Source organism: Mycena indigotica (genome assembly GCF_014461135.1).
Source record: "Mycena indigotica strain 171206Taipei chromosome Unknown Mind.scaff0002, whole genome shotgun sequence".
In the NCBI taxonomy this organism is placed as follows: domain Eukaryota; kingdom Fungi; phylum Basidiomycota; class Agaricomycetes; order Agaricales; family Mycenaceae; genus Mycena; species Mycena indigotica.
Genome location: NW_023503001.1, coordinates 5,259,320 through 5,284,257, shown reverse-complemented (window position 1 = coordinate 5,284,257; position 24,938 = coordinate 5,259,320). Strand labels below are relative to the sequence as shown.

The 24,938-nt window shown below is 50.9% G+C and overlaps 9 protein-coding genes across 9 annotated transcripts; 6 read left to right on the top strand and 3 right to left on the bottom strand.

Annotated features, from left to right (window-relative positions):
• Positions 1-1,383: 1,383 nt before the first annotated feature.
• Positions 1,384-2,633, top strand: MIND_00274600 (uncharacterized protein; the record flags this gene model as incomplete). Its single annotated transcript, XM_037359618.1, has 6 exons — positions 1,384-1,513; positions 1,560-1,569; positions 1,618-1,719; positions 1,765-1,808; positions 1,864-2,293; positions 2,342-2,633. The coding sequence occupies 6 exons, from the start codon at positions 1,384-1,386 to the stop codon at positions 2,631-2,633; spliced, it is 1,008 nt and encodes a 335-aa protein (XP_037224713.1).
• A 213-nt stretch (positions 2,634-2,846) lies between these two features.
• On the top strand, positions 2,847-6,586 carry MIND_00274500 (uncharacterized protein; the record flags this gene model as incomplete). Its single annotated transcript, XM_037359617.1, has 22 exons — positions 2,847-2,927; positions 2,976-3,044; positions 3,098-3,199; positions 3,255-3,341; positions 3,393-3,542; positions 3,595-3,612; positions 3,655-3,714; positions 3,765-3,848; positions 3,899-3,982; positions 4,030-4,254; positions 4,306-4,461; positions 4,508-4,678; positions 4,727-4,756; positions 4,807-4,866; positions 4,917-4,985; positions 5,034-5,282; positions 5,333-5,359; positions 5,413-5,565; positions 5,618-5,752; positions 5,800-5,825; positions 5,878-6,166; positions 6,212-6,586. Exons 1-22 carry the CDS (start codon positions 2,874-2,876, stop codon positions 6,584-6,586), a joined length of 2,673 nt encoding a protein of 890 aa, XP_037224712.1. The 5' UTR covers positions 2,847-2,873.
• A 96-nt stretch (positions 6,587-6,682) lies between these two features.
• Positions 6,683-8,006, bottom strand: MIND_00274400 (uncharacterized protein; the record flags this gene model as incomplete). The annotated part of the gene is made up of 2 exons (XM_037359616.1): positions 6,683-7,537; positions 7,590-8,006. 2 exons carry the CDS (start codon positions 8,004-8,006, stop codon positions 6,683-6,685), a joined length of 1,272 nt encoding a protein of 423 aa, XP_037224711.1.
• Positions 8,007-8,121: 115 nt separating this feature from the next.
• MIND_00274300 (BTB domain-containing protein) lies at positions 8,122-9,078 on the bottom strand (the record flags this gene model as incomplete). The annotated part of the gene is made up of 1 exon (XM_037359615.1): positions 8,122-9,078. One exon carries the CDS (start codon positions 9,076-9,078, stop codon positions 8,122-8,124), a length of 957 nt encoding a protein of 318 aa, XP_037224710.1.
• Positions 9,079-9,301: 223 nt separating this feature from the next.
• Positions 9,302-9,858, bottom strand: MIND_00274200 (uncharacterized protein; the record flags this gene model as incomplete). Its single annotated transcript, XM_037359614.1, has 3 exons — positions 9,631-9,858; positions 9,440-9,580; positions 9,302-9,391 (listed from the first exon to the last, which is right to left on the bottom strand). Exons 1-3 carry the CDS (start codon positions 9,796-9,798, stop codon positions 9,302-9,304), a joined length of 399 nt encoding a protein of 132 aa, XP_037224709.1. The 5' UTR covers positions 9,799-9,858.
• A 290-nt stretch (positions 9,859-10,148) lies between these two features.
• On the top strand, positions 10,149-13,842 carry MIND_00274100 (Solute carrier family 40 protein; the record flags this gene model as incomplete). Its single annotated transcript, XM_037359613.1, has 10 exons — positions 10,149-10,270; positions 10,330-10,433; positions 10,486-11,158; positions 11,207-11,371; positions 11,420-11,508; positions 11,559-11,700; positions 11,748-11,891; positions 12,168-13,116; positions 13,168-13,782; positions 13,834-13,842. The coding sequence occupies exons 1-10, from the start codon at positions 10,158-10,160 to the stop codon at positions 13,840-13,842; spliced, it is 3,003 nt and encodes a 1,000-aa protein (XP_037224708.1). The 5' UTR covers positions 10,149-10,157.
• A 518-nt stretch (positions 13,843-14,360) lies between these two features.
• Positions 14,361-16,385, top strand: MIND_00274000 (Peroxidase; the record flags this gene model as incomplete). Its single annotated transcript, XM_037359612.1, has 9 exons — positions 14,361-14,582; positions 14,643-14,723; positions 14,774-14,840; positions 14,890-15,111; positions 15,162-15,243; positions 15,290-15,400; positions 15,445-15,625; positions 15,676-16,029; positions 16,080-16,385. 9 exons carry the CDS (start codon positions 14,361-14,363, stop codon positions 16,383-16,385), a joined length of 1,626 nt encoding a protein of 541 aa, XP_037224707.1.
• Positions 16,386-18,622: 2,237 nt separating this feature from the next.
• On the top strand, positions 18,623-20,068 carry MIND_00273900 (F-box domain-containing protein; the record flags this gene model as incomplete). Its single annotated transcript, XM_037359611.1, has 1 exon — positions 18,623-20,068. The coding sequence occupies one exon, from the start codon at positions 18,623-18,625 to the stop codon at positions 20,066-20,068; it is 1,446 nt and encodes a 481-aa protein (XP_037224706.1).
• Positions 20,069-20,450: 382 nt separating this feature from the next.
• On the top strand, positions 20,451-23,113 carry MIND_00273800 (Trehalase; the record flags this gene model as incomplete). Its single annotated transcript, XM_037359610.1, has 8 exons — positions 20,451-20,603; positions 20,654-21,367; positions 21,417-22,339; positions 22,386-22,493; positions 22,540-22,638; positions 22,685-22,730; positions 22,782-22,881; positions 22,935-23,113. The coding sequence occupies exons 1-8, from the start codon at positions 20,469-20,471 to the stop codon at positions 23,111-23,113; spliced, it is 2,304 nt and encodes a 767-aa protein (XP_037224705.1). The 5' UTR covers positions 20,451-20,468.
• Between the last annotated feature and the right edge of the window lie 1,825 nt (positions 23,114-24,938).

The following is a 24,938-nucleotide window of genomic DNA, read 5'->3' as shown; positions in this document are numbered from 1 at the left end:
GCATATTATTGTCTTGACTCTGGATCCAGTGTTGAAAGACTTCCAGCTTGACAAATGATGGGCGACCACTTATAAAAGTTTGATGGTAGTTGTCGATACCGAAGTAGGTCTCGAATGCCCATTTGAAGCAGACTCCAATACGGGCTTTGGCGACGTTGGGTAAAACCAAGGTACGGTTGAGCTCTTTTGCAATACGAAAAAGTTGGGGAAGATGTAGCCTTGAATTGGACTCTTGCTCGCTTATGCGCAGGGGGAGCAGGAAGCGACAAGGCAGTCGGCCACAATCAAACCGCGTAGGAGGGATTTCTTTCTTGTGACTGAGTTCCGGAATATGGGTGACGAGTGGCATTCGTCTGAGACTTTTCTCGGGAGAGAAGTATGGGCGTTCATCGGGGTCTGTCTCTGTCTCTATCTCCGCCAATCGTTGCAAAATCGAGCGGTCTACAAGCGGCATCTTGCGAGGCTGAGAGCTGCGTATTGGAAGTCGAAGAACGCGAGCAAGAGCTGAGCGACTTGGAACAGAAGTTGCGATGGACTTTTCTTGAGGGAGTTGACTGGACAGAATAGCGAGCGAAATAATGACCAGCAGCAGAACAAGTTTAAGGATACCGAATACTTGACGAAAGGAATAATGATTCGATTGTTGGGGAGGATATCGTATGCGTGATGGTGGTGGGACTATGGCTCGATAGCGTGAACGCAGCGCAGAGGTGTTGTCCATGAGGGTGATGGCGAAGAGCGATGCGTGACATAGAGTGACAATTTTCACGTGAACATTCTGAATCGTTTTTGTTTACCTCTTCTCCTTCGTTACCTGGCACACAGATTGAGTGTCAAATGTGTCAATCTCTAACTGCTCCCATTGTTCTAGGGCTATAAGGGCTACCCTTATGTGATCATCGCAAGCAAAAGACTCAGACGAAGTCAAACATAAACCATTGGCAGAGATTGACAGTAAGTTATAGTTATTGTCCCCTCCACCTATTATAGGGACACGAACACTACCGGAGCTCATGTGTCCAATAGCAAGCGTTCACATTTTGCCATGTTCGTCTTTAGAGCGAGAGCTCGGCATCACATCGCCGTGACTCTCTCCGAATCAGCCCGTTCGTTCTTTACTTGAACGCCAGTCGGAGGCTGTATCTGTGTCAGCCCTCAAAAAAACGGAACACATTACCAAGCTGAACCTAAATCCGCTTTATAACGCTGTGGGCGGCTTATCTATCTGCTTCTCATTGACAAGGTCTTCCGACAAACAAATATAGCAACTTTACGCAAGCTGGCTAATTTACATAAAACACGCTTCACAGGGGCTATCTTGAGTGAACACTTTCTTCCACTGGCAGCTCCCGACTTTCCCAACGTGAACTTCGACCGCGCGATATGAGTGTCGAATATACTGTTTACAAAGGCTCTGAGGATGGCACCATTGTCGAAGCTAGGACCAGACGCGATGCCCCAAAATCAACAGAGGTGTTACTGAAGATAACACACTCCGGAATTTGTGGTACAGGTATGTTTGCTGCCTCCACGTCAAGCTATGAGACTAACTTTGCTAGATGAACATTAGTGAGCCTCGAGACAATATCTCATTCTGCTTGGTTCAAACAATCTCAGTATCCATAAGGACATGGGGCTTGGACACGAGGGTATAGGAATCGTCCAGAAGATTGGTGATGCGGTCTCAAAGGTCAAAGTTGGAGATATCGTCGGGTGGGGGTGAGTTCAAACGATTCTTTCAAGTTCCAATTAAAAGCTTCGCAGATATACGCATAAAACGTGTGGTCGATGCGATTCATGCCTCCGAGGTAGGTAACAGACGGTATCCATAATCGCAGAAGTTCTAACTTGGCCTGCAAATAGGCCGAGACCAGTACTGCATCAATAAAGAGGAATACGGGAGCCATAACTTTCATCAAGGGTCTTACGGAACACACGCTATCTGGGAAGAAGATTTTCTATTCAAGATTCCCTCACTACTTGAGCCAGAAACTGCGGCCCCGCTGATGTGTGCTGGCGCGACAGTCTTCGGTATCATTGAAGCCTATAATGTCAGGCCTACAGATCGAGTGGGAGTCATCGGCATGGGTGGACTTGGGCATTTGGCCATCCAATTCCTCGCCAAGATGGGTTGTGCTACAGTTGTGTTTTCCGGGACGAATGCGAAGAAGGCCGAGGCTATGGAACTGGGAGCAACCGAGTTCGTGGTGACCCGCGGAGTGGAGAAATTCGAGGGTGTAGAGCCGGTCGACCATCTCATTATCACCACTAGTTTGACTCTGAATCTGCGACCGTGAGTTCCGACAGTCTCTTTCTTTCCGTGCCTGACAAAACAACACAGTTATCTTTCTGTTTTGAAACCGGAGGCGAAAATCTATCCAACAACAGTTACCGACGACGACCTCCCAGTGCCAATAATGCTTCTAATTGTCCGTGGCATCTCGATCCAGGGCACAGCAATCGCAAACCGTGCAATCTATAACCGAATGCTCGATTTCGCGGCGCGCAATAACATTCGCGCCATCGTTGAGCGCTTCCCAATGACGCTGTCTGGTGTACGAGAAGGAATGAGGAAGCTCAGAGAAGGAAATATGCGCTACCGAGGCGTGCTCGTGGCTGACCTGTCGCCCTAAACCCATGAGCGACCAATAGATCAGTGATCACAGACCGATGTATATGTAAACTGGGACGCGGGGAGGTCTCTAAAGTATTTTATCTCATGGAGTTTTGAACTCTTTGAGTTTTAAGTAAAACATAGTGGTCAGGGGTAGATTGCTCGATTTGGTAGCATCTTGATGGTGTCGTGATTAGCATGACCGTGACTCCTTCCCTATCTTTGGCTTTCACTCTTTGACCAAGGCTTGGAGGGCGTCATGCCTTCGCCTAACGTGGTAGCATACGCCCAGGACCACGGCTTTCCCGCACAGGTGGGTCTTCCTTTGCGCTCATCTTTGACTCCGCTCAACTACATCCAGTCGAGTGACTACGCTAATGTCTTAGCTGCCTTGGAGAATGAACGAAAGAAGACGAAAGAGTTTCGCGATGTGCGTGCAAGACAGTACTTATCGTGCACTCCGCATGATTCAATTGGCGTTAGACTCTAGCAGATCGATTCAACCAACTGAGGACGGGCGAGGCTGCAGTCCAAGAGAGGGAAGAGAAGCTGGCAAAGGAAATTGCGGCCCAACAGGGAATAAACGTGCGCGATTTCTTCGTCGTTTCCTTGTATGAACTCTCTAAACTCGACTGAATAGGACCGTTTAGCCAGCGTATCGAGCCAAATGAACGCAGCTCAGGAAGCACTTGCAAAGGCAAAGCAAGATAATCAAGCTCTTGAACAGGCAGGCCGTTGACCGTCTCTTCCTATTAGTGGCTCAAGCGCTTCTTCATAGAGCCTTACCACCTCTAAGCAGCAAGCAATCACCACGAATGTCGAGAACGAGAAGCTCGCGTCGCGTGTTGCTGCAGTCAACGAGCAACTTCGACTCAGGCTTTCCGAAATCTCCAAACTCCAGCGCAAGGTCGCTGATGCAACGGCTAAAGTTCGTCGCTTCACAACTCGTCGTTTTCATCTCTCAATGTCATCAAATGCAGGACAGCGCACAACAGACCGTATGTCATACTCACCTGCCTCTCCATAACTCATCTGTGTAGGCCTTGGACAACAGTAGTAAGGAGGCACGCGATGCTCAGGAAAAGGTTGTCAATATGGAGGTGTGTTCTGCTTCATATTGTTACCGTTTTGTGCTCAACCTTCTACGAAGAAACGACTCATCGAATCGTCGAACCAATATAAAGCCGTCGCCGATCATCTCACAGAGCTCCAGGAGGAGATGAGCGCAAGTCAAGTGCGTTGAGGCTCCTCGTCGTGCGAAATGGAAGGACTAACAGTCTAAAGATGCAATTGAAACATGCATTGAACACGCAGGATAATCTTGACAAGGAGATTTTCAAACTCAAGAAGGAAGCGGAGGAAGGAACGGTAGGTCCATAGTGTCATTTTTCTGACGACAACCTGACTTGCCCTAGATGTCATTGAAGCAGGCGCTGGACGATAAGAGTAGTGCTGAAAAGCGTACGGCTCAGCTGGAATCTCAGGCAGTCACCTATCAGCAAAATCTCGATACCAGTAAATCGATGACGGTTGCCCTTGATCTGGAAATACTCGAGCTTCAATCGACCATCAGGCGTTTAAATGATCAGCAAGAGCAACAAAGCTCCGAAATTGCTCAGCTGACTACGTCGCTCGACCAAGTACGTTTCTCAAGCTATTCTCTTCTATATCAGGCTAAGCCTATGTGCAAGTTACGAAAAAGCAAAGATGAAGTTGTCTCCCAACGTGATGAAATGGCTCGACAAGTGACCCAAGACCGTGAAATTGCGCGTGAGGCCCGCGAAAGAGAACACACCATTGTGCAGCAACTTGAAAGTGTCAAGACTGAACTGAACGCCATGCAAGCGGTACGATGACTTATTCCTAATTACACTGTTGTTAACATTCTTTCAGAAGCTTGACACGGTCGAGGAGGAGTTAATTAAAACGACTCAGTCTCTAGCTACTGCACAATCCGACGCTCAGAAGTTTCGAGCGACCAGCAAGAAATGGAAGAAGAGGATTAAGGAACAAGATGAGGAATTGATTCGGCTGCAAGCTAGCAACTCTGCAGCTTCTGAGGCTGTATGTTATGTTCCGGCGTTGACATGCATAGATACTGATTCTTCACAGGACACAAGTCGTCTGGCCGCACTGGAAAGCGTAAGCCTTACAGTCGACCAGCCTTTTCCGATTTCATATCCTTACTCTAGGAGCTTTCAACCAGTCAGAAGGAAGCCGATAGAATTCGTGAGGATGCAGCAGCATCCAAGGTGTGTAATATCAGCTGTGCCTACTAGCATATCTCTGATATGTTTTACAGGAGCTATTGGATGCAGCAGCAGAACGCGAAATTTCCCTTCAAAGGGTGCTAAACGAAGCCAAGAAAGAGGTATCTTAATTACCAAAAATTGGAGGCAACAATCGACTGACGAACCAGACAATCGAATCGACACACAATCTATCTTTGGCGCAGGCGAAGGTCGAAGAAATGCGTTCACAAATCACCAAGTTGAAAGATCAGTTGGCTTCACCTCCCGACCCAGAAAACAAGACCAAGAAACTTGCGATGGTGGAAGCAGAAAATGAACGTCTTCAGTCGAAGCTATCCGATGTCTCTCGAAAACTGGAGGAAAAGACAGCTAAACTCACCGCCTTCAAACTGACTCGACAATTCCAAGGCCCTTCGGTATGATTTCAATCCCTTGCGAGCAATTTTATTCATTGCGCCTGCATTAGAACTCGGCTACTAGCCCCGCAATCCAGGCGAGCCCACATACTGCCGTTGAAGTAATCAAGCCTTATGTTGTGGTTTTCAGCATTATGTGGAAGAAATGCGGCGACAAATTGCAGGCCTTCAGCTAGAGAACGCTCAACTGAAACGCCAATCCAACATCAAGTCTGAGGGACAAAGAGCCGAATCATCATGCCAGGCCAAGTCTTCAGCTACTCCGATTTCTAGTGTTGACAAGGTAATGGCAGCCATGTCCCACATGCGCACCGACTTGACCAGCGACTGAACAGGCACACCGAGCCAAGATAATGCATGCCCGAAATTCGTATGGTCCTCGCCTCGACAAACTTCCTCGTCCGGCACGCCCTGCTGTCATTGATCCAGTTCAATCCGTTTCAACAGCCACAAACCTGTTGAACCAAGATGTATGTACTTGCTCTGATCTATTCAACAAATCTTTAACCCTGGTCAGGCATGGAAAACCTTCAAGGCTCAATTGTGCGTACTTGTTCTGATGTGCACCTGCATCGGCTCATTCTCATTGGTGCAGCCCCTTCCTGTATCTTCCTCACCGCACTATTTGTGGTAGGGGTGAGCCTATGCACATGTTGGCATATGCCCCCACTAAGTGGTACTTGAACGTTGACAATAACTCCCGCTGGATTCCAAACACGGCATTAACTCGATATTATGAAAAGGGGAGAAAATGCGAGCTGTTTGTCAATCAAGGCTCAAACCCCTCCGAAGTCCGTTATGCGGGCACTTACAAAGTGATCCGCTTTCGAGAGGCCGGCGCGGAAACAGCTGGCCCCGAAGAATCTGAAATACCATGGGATATTGTGTGTTCCCTCTAGTCTTTAGGGTTCGACACTGACTTTGAACAGCCCAAACATGCGATCTACCATGCGATGGGGGTTATGGTCCCCCACGAGAAGATCGAACAAGACTTTGCGGGGAAAGACATCCGCGTCGAGGTCTTTGGTTTGCAGTGTGTTGGCTTTGACGTGGATTTATATCGTCGACTTCGTGCTGCATGGACTGGGGAAGCACAGCCTACGATTACAACAATTACATCTGACCCGCGTCTCCTACGGCCAGCCAACTCGGTAGCCGGGGTTAAGCGGAGGCGAAGCCAGAAAGGCTTAGACTTGGCGGGTAAGGAAGATGATGAGGGAGTACCACGGAAAAAGCAGGCGCATAGCTCTTCTGCTCTCATTGCTGATCCAAGTTTGTGCAAAGTAACGAAACTACGCGAGTAGTCAGTCTTCTTTCTCTTCGGTCGAGTTTCTATTTAATGTCTATCTTTATTCCCTACCGAATAAATGTTAAGCAGTTGTACAACTTTTCGGAACATGTCAGTATTTACTTTGAAAAGTCCCCATACTCCCAACTATAACACTCCTGTGGCGATTCAGCGTGAAGACAACCAAGAATACGCAAAAACTTGCCACACAGTCATCCTCCGTGATTGGTAGAGGAACATCCCTACCCTGCTCGACTGCAGGCGGCCACGGCTCCGTCAACACCTTCTCAATAACATTGACAATCCCATGCGTCCGTATGTCGACTGACCACGATAGATTCCCCACAGTGTCGTAGATAATCGACTGGCCAAGGTGACAGCGTGATTCCATCGCATACCCAGCTAGAGCACAGGACGACAGAACGCCGTTACACGTGCCCATAGCTATCGGGTCCGCGGTATGGTAAACGTGGGTGATGTGCAGGGTTGAGGGGGGTGAGGGTAAGTGGAGCCGACCAGCAGCCATCTTCTCACCCGGGGATTCAAACGCGACGACTGGACGGCCAAATGTCGCTCCAATCAGGGAGGCAAGTGCGCCGCCAAGACTGTGGCCAATCACCCAGATGTTGGCAGTGGGGTACATATAGGTCAGGTTGTTGTAGAGGTTCGTGCCGATAGGATAGAACAAACTCTCCTCAACCAAGCTCTCTTCAACACAATTTGCATCGCATTTCCAGCCACCGCGATAACACCCACAGACCGTTGTCCAGGTCCAGTCGACTCTGGCACAGCAGCAGCTGAACAGCAAATTATCGTTCAGCTTGTCCTTCTTCGCAGTGGGGCCGCCTCCGCCAAGAAAGCCAGACGAAGTGCCTTTGAGGGCGAGAACGATGGTGCTGTTGTCTGGAGTCGCAAATACGTGGCCACGGAAGCCGTCTGCATCGGGTTCCCAGCCAAACGGGTAGGACTGTTGCTCGTTGATTCGAGTGGGGGGGGGAACAAAAGCGGAAAACACGCACCACGGTCCAGTTCTCTCCCAGCTTGTACCATGCCCCATCTTCAGGGTCGACATACGCGTTGTTTGCCATCTTTGCTAGCTCCAGAAGCGTCTCTCGGTCCTCTACATCAGGCGCTGCAGCCTTTTCTTCGTCCCACGGAAGTTCCCACAAGCTCTGGCCAAAGCGAAGTGAGTGCCGTCGGGCAGCATCATGGAGCGCAAAAGAGCGCGGCTTGTGGGTTGTTATGGTGCGGGTTCTGAGCCTCGGGTGGGTATTGAGAGATGGGTAGTTGACATCAGCGAAAGCGACGTTTGCGTCGGAGGCGGAGACCGCGTGTAGATGACGCAATTCGAAGCGAAGTGAAGGCGGAGGCTCATGATGAGCTTGCTCGAGGAGAGAAGAAGGCAGTAGAGAAAGCAGCCAGGAGGTCCAGAGCATTGCGCGGCATGAACGTTCTAAGCAAGCAGTTTCATGATGACCGTGATCCCAGAATAATTAGTCAAGTTAGATTCCCAAGTACATATTTACTAGCGATACAAAAGTCCCAAATAAACTAAGGATCATCTTTCAAGTCTTTCCACGGCGGTAACCCAAAGTACCCTGGCAGATCGTCCCACATCTTCTTCCGCCCAGCCACCATCTGCTTTGTCACACTATCCACACAAACTGCGCAGAGCCCAAGTGTATCCAGAAACGCCAAGGTGCAGAATGGAGCGAGGGAGCCACGAACGACGTGTCTCCGGAAGAAATTGAGCTTCTTCTGTTTACAGCCAACACCGTCACGACAACCCATAGGTGGCGGCAAGTCCGGGTCTGTCCATCCAAATGTGTGTTTGGAGTCCCATTGCGCACTGAATAAGGCTGCTCTACCAAGAGCACAGGCCCGTTGGTGGACTGGCGCGAGTGTTGCCATGGTGCCGTCTCCGCGAGGGATTCCATCGAAAGTTTTGGGCGGAAGAGTCCCAACCAGCGCTCGATAGTAAGCACAGGGCAGCACCGACAGCAGGTTATTCTCCCATGCCAGTGTTATCGTATCGAAGAGGAGGCCGTGATGGTTGACGATCCGCGACGGCGTATAAGCATTCCCCGTTTTCAATGCGTCATATGCATCCAGTCTCGTCGGGTTCTCGTAGTTGACCCGCTCGATGGCGGTTTGCAGGAGGTCGTGGAACTCGTATTTCCGACATATCCGGATAACGCTCCCGAGTGTCTTGAGTGGAAGCGCTTTCTGGACAAAGAAAAGCGGGTCGTAGAGGGCTTTGAGAAGCTGCTCAATATCCTCCGGTGCATCGGATAGCTCGACAACGGGGCAGCCTTCAATGCTTGGTCGTGATTGCTCCAGCGGCTGCGGCAGGTCAAGCAAGCCGCGGAAAAATGTTGAGTGGAGAGCAAGCACACTCCAGTGAACGCGGAACTGCGTTGTTACGGCTTCCAGTACCACGCTACCGTCTGGATGCCAGATTTCCGACCGTCTACTCCGGGAGTTGGGGGACGATAAAGTCAGGTCCATGAAAGCATGAGGAAGAAACCATGATTAGTCACGATTAGCGACAACCTCGTTGTTTTCTTGTGGTCAACTGCCAATTGTTTCCGGGCCGCCTGACTCAAGGTGTCAGAATTTGAGTCGCCAAGTTGACCTGCACATAATTCTCCATATCTCAGCAGGTTCATTACCTTCCAAAACTGAGAGGATCCGTTTGGAACCGATTTTCTTAGGAAGGCTATAGACGAGTCTAATATATATTTAGAGCAACATTATCAGGCGCGAAAGCCCCCGCATGTCGCTGATCTCTTGCATACGGTTGTGAATGGACTCCAGCGTCCTATTTCATTATTGAGCATCGAGATAGCCTATTGAAACAAGAACTTACTTCGTAAAACGCTCGAGGCTGCGCAACAATGGCAGAGGAATCTGGGTTGGATCGGGCAGGGCATCCGCTACCAGCTCCAGAATCTCCGTGGTGCGCAAAGCTACGGCCTGAGCTTTGGATCTGGAATGCTTGCTTGGTGCGCTGCGAGGGTTTAGTCAACTGACGCTGGAGGCAAAAGAGTGTCGACAGACCTCAGCGAGATCGCAAACAACCAAGACAGCGCCAACAGCACTCTTCAATGGCGGGAAGGCGTCAGAGGACTCTTTTAGGGCCATCAAGGATGTCTTGAGGAGGTCAGCAGTCGTAGAGGCAAGCTTTTTCCGCTTCTTGGATCGTCGAGGGAACCCGTTAAGCAACATGTTGCCACTATTCGGGGTCTCCGTTCGCCGACCTGCACGCCACTTGTTTCTGGAGGTCTTCTTATACTTGTTTTGAAGCTAATTTTAGGCCGAAGTGGCTATGGCATTGCTTTTTGGTGGCGCCAGAAACCAACAGCATGTCAGCTGGATTGGATTGGATTAATTGAGGAGTGCCGTTTGTTTGTTTGTAATGCGTTGAGTAGGTTCGAAGGTATTTGAATGAGAAGTTACTGCTTTGACCAGTTACAAGACTGCAGTAGCTGAATTTCACCGAAAGTCAAAGCTTTTGGGCGTAAGACGGCCCAAAACGGAAGTTTAGGGCAAATATATGATCATCACTACTTGCCTTCAACCACACCATGTCTTCGCTAGCAGAGCGGACACCTTTACTGGAAGCTACGAATGAAGAGGAGCCGGAGGAGGTAGTCGACACAGTGGGAATACGACTTCTGCTGGTACAACACTTTTCAAGGTAGCCCCCCCAGCCGCCCTCGTCTGTGAGGTGATTCTGAAGCAAACGCGCCAACCCAGTGCATGGGGCGACAGAACCGCGGAATTTGCGCTTTACCTCTTCCTCATACTGTACTACAAGGACACGCTTCTTCCCTCGTCGATTCTTGGCTTTTCCATGACATGTAATTCTCCTTTACTCAGTCACCACTTTGGCTCTGAAAAGTTTATGTCAAGTGACCGGGATTATGCTCTCTCAGCGAGCGGGCCACCTCGTCGATAGAATACCGAAACTCACGGTTGTGCGGTACTCGATTATTGTCCAGAAGCTATCCGCTTTATGCGCCTACGCGTGCCTCGCGACTTTGCGCCTATCCAATGACCGTTTCTCAGTCGTGTCCTGGTCTATCTTCATGTTGTTGGTATCATTCGGATGCCTCCTCCAATTCTCGAATACGGCGATCTCCATTGCGGTTGAGCGCGACTGGACGACATGCATTTCTGGAGGCTCGTCGATTCGCCTCGGTCGTCTCAACACTTACCTCCGCCAAACCAATCTCTTTTGCAAGCTGGCTGCCCCACTCTTCGTATCATTCTTGACCGTTCGCTATTCGAGCTTAACCCCTCTCATTGTTCTTGGCTTTATCACTGTCGTGACGATGTTCTTCGAAATACGCTGGATTAGCGTTGTGTATGACCGGTTCCCGATACTAGAGGCAGAACAACAGAAAAAGGACGCTCAACGTGCCTCCAACTTGGACTCTACCACTGAAGGAATTGAACCTCAAGATAGATCCATTCTGGAAATCGTCAAAAGTACACTCAACACACAAGACTGGGGAGAATTTGTGCGGCTCCCTGTATTCCTCTCCTCGCTGTCTATCTCGTTCCTGTACCTCACCGTTTTATCGTAATTTCGCTTCCACTTGTAAGTCTCTTTCCACTGAACATCATATAGATTCGACGGCACAATGCTAGGCTACCTAAAGACACTCGACTATAGCGATGATTTCCTCGCTGAGATGCGTGGTCTGTGTGTCATCACCGGGCTCGTCGGCACGGTGGTCACTGTTCCCCTCGAAAGCAGAATCGGATCTGCAAGGGCTGGCAGCTGGAGTATCTGGTATGTCGTTTGGGATATCTGTTTCGGCATTCTTGACCGTGATATGAGGTCCATGGTCTTCTGTTTACTCCCAGTCATGGCATCATTTTATGTTTTTGGGCCTACCAACCATCTTGGCGCGTTTCTACTTTTTGGGGGTGAGTCCACAGTCCGAAGATCGGAATTTGAAACTTTTCTTTCCACCTAGGCATGGCCCTGTCGCGCATCGGTCTGTGGTCATTCGACCTAATTCAGACCAAGCAGCTCCAAGAAGCACTGACCGCTCATCGCCGTCGAAACACGCTCATGTCGTTGCAGTTGACCATGCAGAACATCGCCGATCTACTGAAGTAAGCTTCTCTCATGTCCACAAGTGTTCTAATGAGTCTGCAACCAGGTACATACTTACTATGTTTCTCTCTCGGCCATCTCAATTCCCATATGCCACCCTCGTCTCGTTCTGCAGTGTCTTGTCCGGGGCTATGGTATATGTGTTGTACCTGAAGAAAGAGCGCGGCCATATATTCCACGTGCCACACAGGTGGCTGCGGAAAATATTGTAGCAGTATTATGGACTACTTTCTGGCGTTGAACATACTAGTAAATCATTGCCAAAACAAAGTTCACTCCGAGTCCAGGATTGACATTGAGAATCATTGACAGCCAGGGCCGAGTTGATCCGTTCCAATTCCTTTTCATATTAATAACACGGCGGATGGCCACACAACTTCTTCTAACACACTACTTTCTGCCGCGTGGAGCACTGCCGTTGGAAACTTACCCTAACCCGACTTGTAACGCTAAACCTATCCCTCAGAACATCGGATTTTGACACACTCGAAAAACTTATTGATGCTCTCCCGGTTCTTGATGCATATTTCGAGCCCGGACAAGACGACCTACGGAGCTGGCTCATGCAGTCGATGAATATCGAGCGGAAGCTCAAGCAACTGCAGCTTCCCAAGCCAAAGCTCCCATTTTTTGCTCGTCGATGGGCAAAACTCGACCGGAAACTAAAAGACGCAATTTCGAGCTACCGGCGCCTCTCGTCCCCCATTCAAAGTCTTCCCAACGAAATCCTTTGCGAAATCTTTGCGCATTGTGTTGCTCAACAAAAGGAAACAAATAACCTTTCGTTTCCCCTCCTTCGCCTAATCGATGTGTGTGCGCAGTGGCGTCGTGTCGCGCGGTCGTCTCCAACGCTGTGGAATCATATTTCGGTGGTATATCCGCATGAAAACAAGGCCAACAATCGCTCCCTCTCTCCGTGGACGAGCCAAGAGCCCCGCGCCAAAGTACACCGTGACTCAGACCCCATTACCCCCACAATTCGACGAGCATTGCAACATCTCCGAAATTCCGGTCCGGTTGTCCCGCTATCGGTGCATTGGGGTCAAGATAGCGCAGTAACAGCAAAGTTTGTGAAAGAAGTTCACTATTCATTATTTCTCGATATGCTTCTTGAAAGGTCTGCACGATGGGGAAGTTTGAGCGTCGCTCTCAACATCGATGAATTCTCCGCCTTCCTTGAAAAGGCCTGCCGGCCCGGGGTCGATTTCCCGAATCTTCGGGTTTTCAAAGCACGCTCCCGCGTTCCTTATGGAGAGCCATGGCGGCCCTTTCCTTATGACAGGCTTATCGACCTTTTTCCAGCACTCACTCATCTCCGGATCGAAGCCTTCCGAGAGTCCGTTTCCCTGAGCAGAGATTTTGCGCCGTGGAGTCGTCTCCGTCACTGTGAACTCACTTTGTGCCAAGGGACTGAGGTTCTTCATATTCTACCATTCTTTTCCGCCACGACACACCTCTATCTTCAGCACATGGACTTCGCCCCGGACACGCGTATCACGGCAGTAAACATCCATACCGCTCTGAGTGTCGTGGAGATGGCTGAATGCCCGGACCCTTTTGCTGCTGCATTCCTCAGAGCGGTCAGTGCACCAAATCTCACCAAACTCCGTATTGGCCCACGACTTGGTGGTTGGCTTGACGGTATATCGGAATCCTCTAGTCTCGTGCTTTCGTTCATCGAGCGGTCCTCTTGTAGGCTGGTTGAACTCGGCCTGGATATACATCCTTCACGAGACAATTACTTTTGGCCATATTTGGTGCAGTTGACGCAGTCCAAACACATGATTTCTCTCATCCGACTCGACCTCGCCCTGGCCCCAATAGTCCCACGGCTTGTTGGATTGTTGAGCTCTCAACCAGAATCGTGGAGCCAGCTTCGGACTTTACGCGTCCGTTATTGGCCCTCTGCCCCGCACAAGCTCGATGATGCTGCCCTGTTCGCGTTACAAGCCAGTCGGCCAAAGTTACAAACATTGTGGCTCGATGCCCGTTTTGTTGATTTCTCCAAAACAACAATCCCCTCTCTGAGAAGTGCTGGGCTGAGAATCATAGTGGCTCGACAAAATGGGGAACATTTCTGGGTGAGGTCATGCCTTCATCGCTCTGCTTGCGCAACTTACCGTCCTTTCAAGGAATTATAGTTTGAAATTGTATTTGACTACGCCAGGTGAAACTTATACTACTTACTTTAGTTGCTTGAAAAAACTTCGCTTCATGCTGTCGTCGGCGTGCCGAACTCAAAACGGGGACCTGGAAATTAAATTGCTTTCGAGTCAGTAAGACGTCCGATGAATCGCCGAGACTTCTCCGCTTGTCAAGCTTATTCTGAGAAAACCTTCAGCCTTGGTTTGCGCCCACAATATCAAGAACACCTAGCTGGGTCGTCGCAGCGCACAACCTGAATCTGTCTATTACAGGCTCAAGTACTATGTTAAGCGATCCAACGGAGTTTTACAAGTGAGCATCTTGCTCATGGCACGGCCAACTGTAAGGCTTAGTACTAGTACCCTCCATTTTCCGTTGTCAGATATTGCCGTCACCTTCCCGACGCGACGCTATCCTCATGGGTCAATCCATTTTACAGGCCGACGAAGGCCGTACCCGAGCTATAAATTCCACTCGAAAATAATCAGGAACGGCCACCACCCACCCCCATCCCATGGCTACCACTTCGGCAAACAAGCTGAAGCTGCTCTTACTTGCGTCAATTTCGGTCGCGCAAGTGCTGGCGTACACATGGCCGAATCCAGCATACGACTATGTGGAGGAGTTTCTGTGGCTTGAATTGACTGGCTTCGCCGCTATTCCTGCTTTGTGCGGGCCGAATGCCGCGAATCCAAACGGTACAACACCTTCTATTCAAGCGCAATGGCTCCGCACGGTGTGTTTCTCGTCCTTAAATTCTATTCCAGTAAATGCTCACTAAACACGAACTTTGAAGGCGTATCACGATATGGCGACTTTCAATGCTGGCGTCGGCGGTATCGATGGCTCGTTATTTTTTGAACTGGACCGTGCGGAGGTTCGTGAGTCCCACACAACATGTCGACTGCGTTGCTGAATTCAGGACAGAATGTCGGTGTTGGGCTCAGTAATACTCGTAACCAGTTCATCAAGCACATTTCCAAGTACACTCCGAGTAAGTATTTGCTTTGAGGCTGCAGCTTCTCTATTGAATTACTCATTAGTACCCGACCTTATTGCGGCTGGGGCCGTTGTTGCCGTGGGTCAATGCGGAGGACCGAGCATTCCGTTCAAGCCGGGGCGCGTGATGGCCGCGGCTGCCGGGCCGTCCGGTGTTCCGGTGCCGACCGGAAGTCTTGCGGATCACACAGCCGCGTTTCAGCGGCAGGGCTTTACGGCGACCGAAATGATCGGGCTAGTTGCCTGTGGACATACACTTGGTGGAGGTTGGAATTCTTCCAGTTCGTGTCCATTATCCAGCTAAACGATGTTTTAGTGACTCCAGCCGACTTTCCGTCCATCAATACTGGCACCGTTATCGCACCGTTTGATGATACTCGCACATTCGACAATCATATGTGTGTTAAGGCCCCTCAACTAGAATTTCACTGATACGACTATAAGCGCAACCAACTATATCTCTGGCCCGAATATCAATCCCCTGGTCAAAGGTCCGGCAGTGACCGACTCTGATGCTCGTATTTTCGCTAGCGATGGAAATGTGACCATGAACAGGTGAGTTCTATTGCGCTATTTCTTCAGTACTTATTTTCGCGCAGCTTTGCCAGCTCCGCGACGACGTTCAACTCAGTTTGTGCTTCCCTGCTTTCTCGGATGATCAACACGGTGCCGACGGGCGTGACGCTCCGTGATCCAGTTGTGCCCATTCCTTTCAAGCCTCGCGACTTCTTGCTTTCTATTACCCCTTCTGGAACGCTCAACCTCCAAGTTACTGCAGATGTGGGTGTCTTCCGCGAATTTGGTGAAGCTCAAACCTTATATTTGTCTAGATTTTTGGTGCTTCCGTGATCAATCCAAGTCGTGTGGTTACGCTCCACTGGGCGGACCGAAAAAGCACTACGTGCGCGTCTGGGGCATGCTCGGCGTCGCCGACGTCGACGACCAGCAACGCTGCCCTCCGCAACGGCAACACGCTACAGTCATACAAGTTTTCCGTCACCGTCTCCGCGACAGCGTCTTTCTCCAGCTTTTGGTTCACCGTGGACGAGGCCGGGAATGGCGCGAATGTTGTAACTCAGAACAATGGCGGGGCCAACTATCCGGTGGACGACACGGTCGTGAATGTTCCGGCGTATTCGTGTGGGCTGTTCAGCGGGTCGAATATTGCCCGCATTACAACTGCAGTGAGCAGTTCTCCTTTAATCAAAAACAACAACACAAACTCGCGTTACAGGTCCGAACAGATGGCACTACGCAGGCAAGCGGGGTCAGCGTCGAAGCGATGTTCCAGAATCAAGTCGCAATGCGCGCTGATCTCACCACCGTCGCTGCCACTCTCGGCACATCGCCCATCGTTAGCCCAGTCTCGCAGTACGCATACTACACCGCCCTTATTCCCGGAGATTCTTCCCTCTCGTGCCAGTATCTCAACTTTGAGTTTTCGGCCACGTTCGGAGGAGTTGTCCACGCTGGGGCGTTGCTGGGTGGTGCCTGTAACGTGCGGAGCATCCATATCGCGGCAGGGTGCAGTTCAACCTAGGCTCATTTACACTTGTGGAGTACTTAGTATGGTTTCTTGGGTTTAATACACGCGTTGGGAATTCATCACGTGGTCGCGATTTTTTTTTTTTTTTGAATCACATTTATATACCGCGGACAAGTATGCTAGTGCTACTAAGGCGCGGTGCTCACAAGAGCAAGGACCAGGGGGGTTGTTTAACATTTACTGCCCTGTGGGGGTTTATGTGTGGATTTGTGCCCAGTATTGTGGTCGGTGTGAAGGTGTGTGTGTGTTTCATGATCGGGTATGTGGTCGGTTGAAGCAAGGTAGCAGGTAGGTTAGGGAGCATAAAACTTACTTGCTGTTCCGTCTCTGTCTTGGCTTGTACGTCGACACTTTGCAGTGCGACCCCAGGATAAAGACACCTTCTCGTATGCATTTGCCCGCTATCTCTGCGTCCTCCAAAGCCAGCATCATCGTGAACGGCTGGCACCCTGTTGCTGGACTCTCGCTTTCCTCCCGTTCCTTCGATATAAGCAAACGGATGTCCATCAACCTTGCATGAGGACCAAAGCAACTGTTCTTGAGTATCTCATTGCCAAGGTTTACCGACTCCAATTCCTCGTGGTCCATTGGGAGGGGCATGTCATGTACCACAATGCGATGCCAAGGGACCGCAAGTTGGAGTACTGGTAGTTCAATGTCAGTAAGTGCGAAGTACTGCATAACCACCTGTCGTATTGCCGCTTCATGTCCGAGAAGCTGCTCTGCGGAGTGCGTCTCTGAAACATGCAGGATCAAGTGGCCTTTGGGTGAGCGGTTGACACCTCTGAGAGCAACAGCACCCTTGAGTGCTTTGTTGAAAGCGGTGAGGAGATGGAGGGGACGAGGAATATTCTTGATGACGGGCCTCGCGAACTTGAGGATGAGACGGCGCGGCGGCGCCGTTGGTGCTTCCACTTTATCGGGAAGGCGGCGACGGGTTCGCTTCTTGGTCATGGTTGGTGGTCGAGGAGGTAGAGCAACTGGGGCAGTGGACGGTACTGCACTGGCTGGTGCCTGCTGAACTGGAGTCTTGTCAGCTCCGGATTTGGGTGAACGTGGTTGCTCTCCGGGGCTTGACCTTGTCGGTTTCGGTGTCGGTGTCAATGGTTGGGGGTATTGGGATGTATACTTCCTCTCCAGTGTCTCCACCAGAGACTTCAGGTGCCGTATTTCCTGAAGTACGCCGTGTTCGGGGGTGCGAAGGTCTTCGATGCTTTCAACTAAGCCCGTAATGTGGCGGCGTGCGGCTTGTAGTCTGTGCTCCGCTAGGTCATATAGCGGTCATCGTGGTCTTGTTTGAGCGGAGAAGCTCGGTTCAGCTGCGCCGGTGCAGTGCGGCTTGGCTGGGAGGTTGCGGAACCTCCATTTTGGTTTTCGGAGTCATCGAGTCGGCCCTTTTTTAGGACTCGGGCGGTGGTAGGGGACTTCGTTATGTGCTTGTGGGTGGGTGATGTCCGACCAGGCGGTGTGCCTTCGGGAGACCGGGCACGGCGTCGGCCTCCAACAGTTGTCGTGGGCGGTGACAAAAGTGACATGACGTGGTCGCGATTTGCCAGATCGGGGTTGTAGTCAAGAAATGGCGGACAAAGAGCCCATAGTCTGCCTCGGTGTCATTCATGGGCAGCAACGATGCAGGATGAGTGGGAAGAGAAAAGACAAACGAGTATGAAACCTTTTGTGGGAGAATGAATGTGGTGAACACGTTGGCATATAGCCCGGCTTGGACATCTACGAAGGGAGCACCGGATGCACGACCGTGCTCTAGAACCGCCGCTTTGGATGACAGAGGTGTATTCGCTAGAACTGCCAACTGGCCTCATCAGCAATATTAGCGGGACACGACAACTTACAAGCCAGGAATATGAGGAGCGTGACCCGGCGGCCCTGTAACTTCGCTGTGGAGGTTTGAGGTAGTCCAAAAAAATGCAAGGTCAGGCTGATATTAGTGAGTTGCAGTTGTTCGAAAAAGTTCTTCCACAGCAGCTGACAACAGAGTTTATTTGTGACGGTGGACTGGCGACTGTGCAAGACTGAGGATCATGGCAATTGTATTTGTAGCGAAAAGCGTTGAGAACTTCCAGAGCATGAGTAGAGTTGGGAAGCCAGGTGAGGGTTTGGAGTAATTTTAGTTTGTGTGTGTGACAAACGGGACAAACATTCACAAGCTGCGGTGAGGCTATGATGACCGACTTGCCTCCTTCCGAATTCATCTTCTCCCCTCTGCTCTCCCCATGCCAGTGAGCGACCCATCTACAATGCCGGATAGGGCCTCTCGCCTCGCCCGAATATCCCAAATTGACCAAGAACTGGGCCGTTTACACCGCGAACGACAAACTCAGCTCCAGTCGTTGGCCTACCCCGTTCTCAAGTTGCCGGTTGAAATCACCGCTCAGATCTTCGTCCACTGCGTACCAAGGAACGCCCTGAACTGCAACCTATGGCGAGCCGCGGTAGTGCTGGGCAGCGTTTGCAGGCATTGGCGGGCTGTGGTGTTATCCATGTCGGAGCTGTGGACGGCAATATCATTGATCGTAGATGGGACCGCTTCAGAGCGCATATCCTCAAGTGTTGCTCTTTGGCTGACAAGGTCAAAGGCACGTCCACTGGCAATACGTATTTCACCTCAAAGCGATGCTGGAGACGCGTTTAGTGACCAGGCAGAGGAGTGGTGGGCCCTGGTGGAGGAATTCATGGAACATCTTCTGCCACAACTCGTTTTACACCGCGCACGCTGGCAGCACGTTGAAATCAGTGTCCCTCTGTCGGTTTTACGCTCGATTCGCGACAAAACCGAGCCACTCCCGGAACTGGTGCATCTTTCACTTGGAGCGGTCCAGGAGCATTGGAAAAACAAAGAAGGCGAAGTGCCTGTAACCCTATTCGCCTCGGCGCCCCAACTCCAGAGCCTTCATTTGACTTTGGACACTACTGGCGACTTCAGGCGGATGGGCCTCATCGAGCTGCCATACGGCCAACTTACGAGCTTCACTGGCACAGGGTTTTCGCATTATGAATGTTTGGAAATCCTCGATCTCATGCCCAACCTCGTCTATTGTGCTTTCTTCGTGTCAAATCGTGATTCGGATGTGGCTGATGACCCCCCACCACTGGAGCGCCTTCGTTCGCTACAGCTGTGGTCGTTTGCGCCTACCGCTCATCCACAACACATTCTCGAGGACTTGGTCATGCCCTCTCTGGAGACGTTATTGGTCGGACGAGATGATAGTCGACTACTTGCCGTGGAACTCAGTCACCTGATCAAACGCTCTAATTGTACGATACGACACTTTGCATGTGAAGAGCTCGATCCAGAGGACATTGCCGACTGTCTTGACGTTCTCACAAGTATCCAGACGCTTGATTTGCTCAACTACGAGCAAGATGTCGCAGTTCGTGTGCTTCGTCAGCTTTATGCTGCCATAACGGAGAATTCTGCCACTCAGCAACGGTGGAAGACGCTGGAGAATATAACACTCATGTGTCGGAGACAACTACATCACGACGACTTTCCTTTCCCGCTCCTTGTCACTTTGCTTGAGGTGTTGCCTGTGAAGCGATTCCAGCTGGTGTGGAATACAGCGTTGCTGCCACGTCCACCGACAACCATCGAGGTATCCGAGCTCCGGAGGCTGGGAAGACAAATATATATCGGCACTCCCGTCTTTTCCTGGATTTAATTCGCGCTTGGACTTTGTAGGACAGCACGAATAGAGCTGACGTGTCGAGTACAATATATCTTCCATATACCTATACCACTACCAGACCATAGAGCTCTTTCTACTTCCATACTTGTAAGCAGACCGTGGAGACCGGAAGTACGTGCCGATGTCGTAACTCTCCCCCACAGTCAAAGGACACTTTCAATTGTCGGGTTGATAGACTTGTTGCCCCAGCAATCTGTCCATAGTGTTTGTAGACCATTCCTACCGCCTGTAAATCAAGGGTCAGGCCCAGAGCCGCTCATCGTGGCTGAAGATAGCGACGTCGTGAAAGCGGAAATTAATTTTTGGATCAACACGACCCCAGATCAAAATTATTCCATAATTCCCTTCTTTCTCTCTTACCATATCCACGGCCATGGCCCCAGCACTGAACCATCCTGCTGGCGTCTCCTTCGTGGACGACGAGGCCCATGCAGGCTCCCACCAGGTCGACGCTGCAGCCTACTATGGCAAAGCTGAGGTATATTCGCGGTCGCGCACCTATAGCCAGGTTTGTTTGTTCATGCTTGCCACTGAAGCTGGTCTGAGGGCCTCTTACAGTCCCACCTCCATGGCTACAACCCGAAGAAAGCCCCTGCTTTCGAGGAGGACTCCCATTTCCGCAAGCGAAGAATGTCGCACGACGAGAAGAGCTCTGCACCAAGACGGTTCCTCATCGACGTTGAGGAGACTATTCGAGTTGTTCTTGAACAGGAAGACACAGATGGCGACTTCCAAATCAGTGTTACCGACGCGGGCCCGAAGCTCATGGCATTGGGGACGGCAACGAGCAATGGGTTCAAGACGTTTGATATTCGCGGCACGTATATGCTATCCAACCTCCTCCAAGAGCTCGCTCTCGCCCGTGACCACAACAGGAAGCGTATTGTGCTCGACGAGGCAAGGTTGACCGAGAATCCCGTGGACCGTCTCTCCAGAATGATCAGAAATTCATTTTGGCATGCGTTAACGCGGAGAATCGATGGCGATGGGCTGGAGATCATTTGTGCAGACCCCAAGAATCGCACTGGGAGAGTCAATCCGAGGATTTACGTGCCCTACGGGGAGCCCGCGATGGCCGAGTACTACAGACAGGTTGCCAAAAACAAACCCCATCTCAATCTCGATGTTCAAGTACTCCCACAAAAGCCGGACGACCCTGCATTTGTCAAGAGTTTGAACTCGAAACCTGGCATTCTGGCTTTGGCCATGAAGTCGGTGGATGGGACTTTAAAGGGCATCCCATTCATTGTACCTGGCGCGAGATTCAACGAGGTAGCATCCAGCCATTCTACGAAGAGCTTTTCTGATCTCTTGACCATAGCTTTACAACTGGGACTCGTATTTCATCACTTTAGGCTTGCTCGTCGACGGACAGGTTTCGATGGCGCAAGGCATGGTTGACCACTTCATCTTCGAGATCAAGCATTATGGCAAGATCCTCAACGGGTCGCGCTCATATTACCTTTGCAGAACCCAGCCACCATTCTTGACCGACATGGCTCTCCAAATTTACAACCAACTCGATCGATCGGATCTTGCCGCCAATCGCGCCTGGCTCAAACGCGCAATTCAAGCAGCAATTAAGGAGTACCACACCATTTGGGTTGCGCAGCCCCGAATCGATCCCAAAACAGGCTTGTCGCGCTACCGCCCAGACGGTCTCGGTATTCCACCCGAAACAGAGGCAACACATTTTACGCATATTCTCGAGCCCTACGCAGCTAAGCACGGGTTGTCGGTACTCGAGTTTAGCGAGAAGTACAACGCTGGAACCCTGAAAGAACCGGATTTGGACGAATACTTTTTGCACGACCGTGCTGTTCGCGAGAGTGGCCATGACACCACCTATCGATTCGAGAAACGGTGTGCAAATCTTGGGACAATCGACCTGCAAGCCCTGCTTTACAAGTATGAGGTCGACATTGGAACCGCCATCCGAGAGGTTTTCGATGACGAGCTTGAAATGGAAGAGGACTTTGGCCTCGCACCATTCCCGCCGACACCAGAGGCGTATGCCCGAAAGGAGCGGGAGAGCAGCATTGCTAGGCCACAGACTAGTGCTGAATGGTTCGAACGGGCCAAGTGGCGTCAGGGTATCATCGACAAGTACTTGTGGAACGAGGGCAAGAGCCTTTACTTCGACTACGACACAGAGCACGAGACTCAAATCCTCTACGAGAGTGCAACTTCGTTTTGGCCATTGTGGGCGGGCTGTGCCAGCGAGGAGCAGGCATGGGCTCTTGTGTATGTTCTTTCTTCTGTACCAACATGACACTGATCTAAACCATAGCACAAAGAGTCTGAAGAAGTTCGAAGTGCTTGGTGGACTTGTGTCGGGAACCGAGGAATCTCGTGGCAAGATTTCGCTCGACAGACCCAATCGGCAATGGGACTACCCGTGAGTCCCATGTTTCGAGATGTCTTCCAGACTGATTCCATTCTAGTTACGCGTGGCCACCACATCAAATCATGGCTTGGGTTGGCCTTGAACGATATGGGTATCTCGATGAAGCCCAACGGTTGGCGTACCGATTCCTCTACATGTGGGTAACTTTCTCGTTGGCAAGTTCCTCTCTGACAACTTATCAGGATGACTACGGCGTTTGTCGACTTCAATGGTGTTGTCCCCGAGAAGGTGGGCTTTTTATCCCAGATTGACTCTGCTCGCGACTGACTGGCCCACTAGTTTGATGCAGTACGACTGTCGCATCTCGTCGACGCTGAATACGGCAACCAAGGTATCGACTTCAAGATGGTGCCACGAGAAGGCTTTGGATGGATGAATGGTTTGTTGCCCACCCTTTTCCCTTGACACATAACCAACCAATACACATTCCAGCTGCCTACCAAGTTGGCCTTTCTTTCCTCACAACCCACATGCGCCGCGCAGTTTCAGCCTGCACTTCTCCAGAAGTCTTCTTTAGTGGCTCGGGCGGTGTGGGTGAAGCGGCGCTTTTGACCAGTAACTTGCCCTCCACGGACCCGCTTGGCTTGGCTATGGAGGCGCTCAGCGTCTAATGAAGCTCCGTCCGTCTGCATAATTTACACGAATAGCATACAGTACTCCCAGTTGATCGGAGTTAATCCTTCTAGAGGTTAGACGGGGAGAAAGGGCATAGAATATCCAGACGTTCGTTCATTTTTCGGTTCGCAGATTTACCATTTGTACAGTTATAGTTCACAACAGTTATAGTTCACAACAGTAGTAACAAGTCAACCAGTCGTTCAGTTCTCGGGTTTGGTGAGAGTAATAATGAATCCTATCTAGTGGGGATGTTACAACTCACACCCTGACGCTACAACGACGTTCAGGCCATCTGCCCTGAGGGAAAATATAATGCTCTCCTCAAACACTTCCGACACAGGAACCTCGGTCCAAGGGAGAAACCGGTTAAACGACAACTCCCGTAGTTTTGGCCTGCCATGATGCAGCTTTATCAGTGCCGTTCCGTCCACCTTGTGCGTCCAGCGATATGTTAGGGCGAGAGAATGGAGTTTGGGGATTATTTTCGTTGGATTCGCGGTCAGGAGATCCACGACTGCGGGCAGCTCTGACGACGTGGACACGGAGAGGTGGGTAAGGGACGGACCCGCGGTTTCGAGTAATCTGAAGAGCGGGGAATCAGCTCCGTTTGCGTCTCCTGCGAATATTTCGATGGAGAGTCGTTGGAGGCGGCAGCCGGACCGCGCTATCACGCTTGTGATCAACGAGAGCACGTTAGCTGGGGAGGACGAGGAGCCGATGGACAGCTCTGAAAGGGAGGGAAAGGTGTTGGCAATCAAGAGGAACGCCGTGAATGCGAGTGGACAGCGCTTGAGGGTGAGGCTGCCCATATGCAAGTTTTGGGCATGGGCATTGCGGAGGACGCCACGGACATTTTCAATACTGACATTTGTGGTTTGGGCGAACAGCGGAAGGATCGCCCAGACATTGTCTACGCGGCAGCCCTCAAAGACACAGGCCCGTAAATTGCGCCAGGGGGCCATAGTGTGTGGAAAGATGATGTTTTCGTTGTCTGCGACAAGGTGAAGCTCTTTGAGCGCAGGCAGAGCATGTAGGAAGGCAGAGTAGTCTCTGAAATGGCGCCATCTCGTCTCCTTTTGGATCGCGACCGCCTGCAGTCGGAGTTTTCGAAGGAGCGGAAATTTATAGCAAGACATCCAAGAATCAGCGAAGTACTCGAGTTGCGGAACATTGAAGAGCAGAGCTGCTTCTTCCCAGCGAGCGGACTCTTTACAGAACAGGGTCAATATCCGTCGCGAGAATGTGTGATGTGAATAGATGTCTATGTTCCACGTGACTGAAAACGGTTCATTCCTGCACCGTTCCAGTTGGCCCTTCGCTCGTTTGAGGATGGTGGATTCAGGAATGTCGAGGCATTCCTCTTCTTCTTCTTCCCAATCTTCGTGCTCCGGCTCGATATAGAAAATATCCAGCTCTTCGAGCACAATGTGCGTCCAAAGCTTGGGAAGGGACAGCGCAACATCGCGCCAGCGACGGCACACACACGTGACATACATGAGCGTCGTCGAAGCCCCGCAGTTGAACCTCGTTGCCTGGTCCATTCTCTTGCAATGCGTGAATATCTCGCTCAAGAGTTCGTTGGGTAGCCAGCGAACAGCCGCCTCCACGCAGCGCCGATGTGCCACGATTGTGTTGCGTAGATATTGTCCTAACCTCGCAAGCCGGAGTATAGAAGTTTGCAAAGTCGAGATCTGGTCACTGAAGCCCAGCCAGTTTTTTGCGCATCGCCTTTGCCGTCGAGCTTCACGAATAAGGAGCTGCTCTTGTATTATTCGATTGTCGACATAGCCAATTCGGGTTTCCATCCTTTGACAAAAA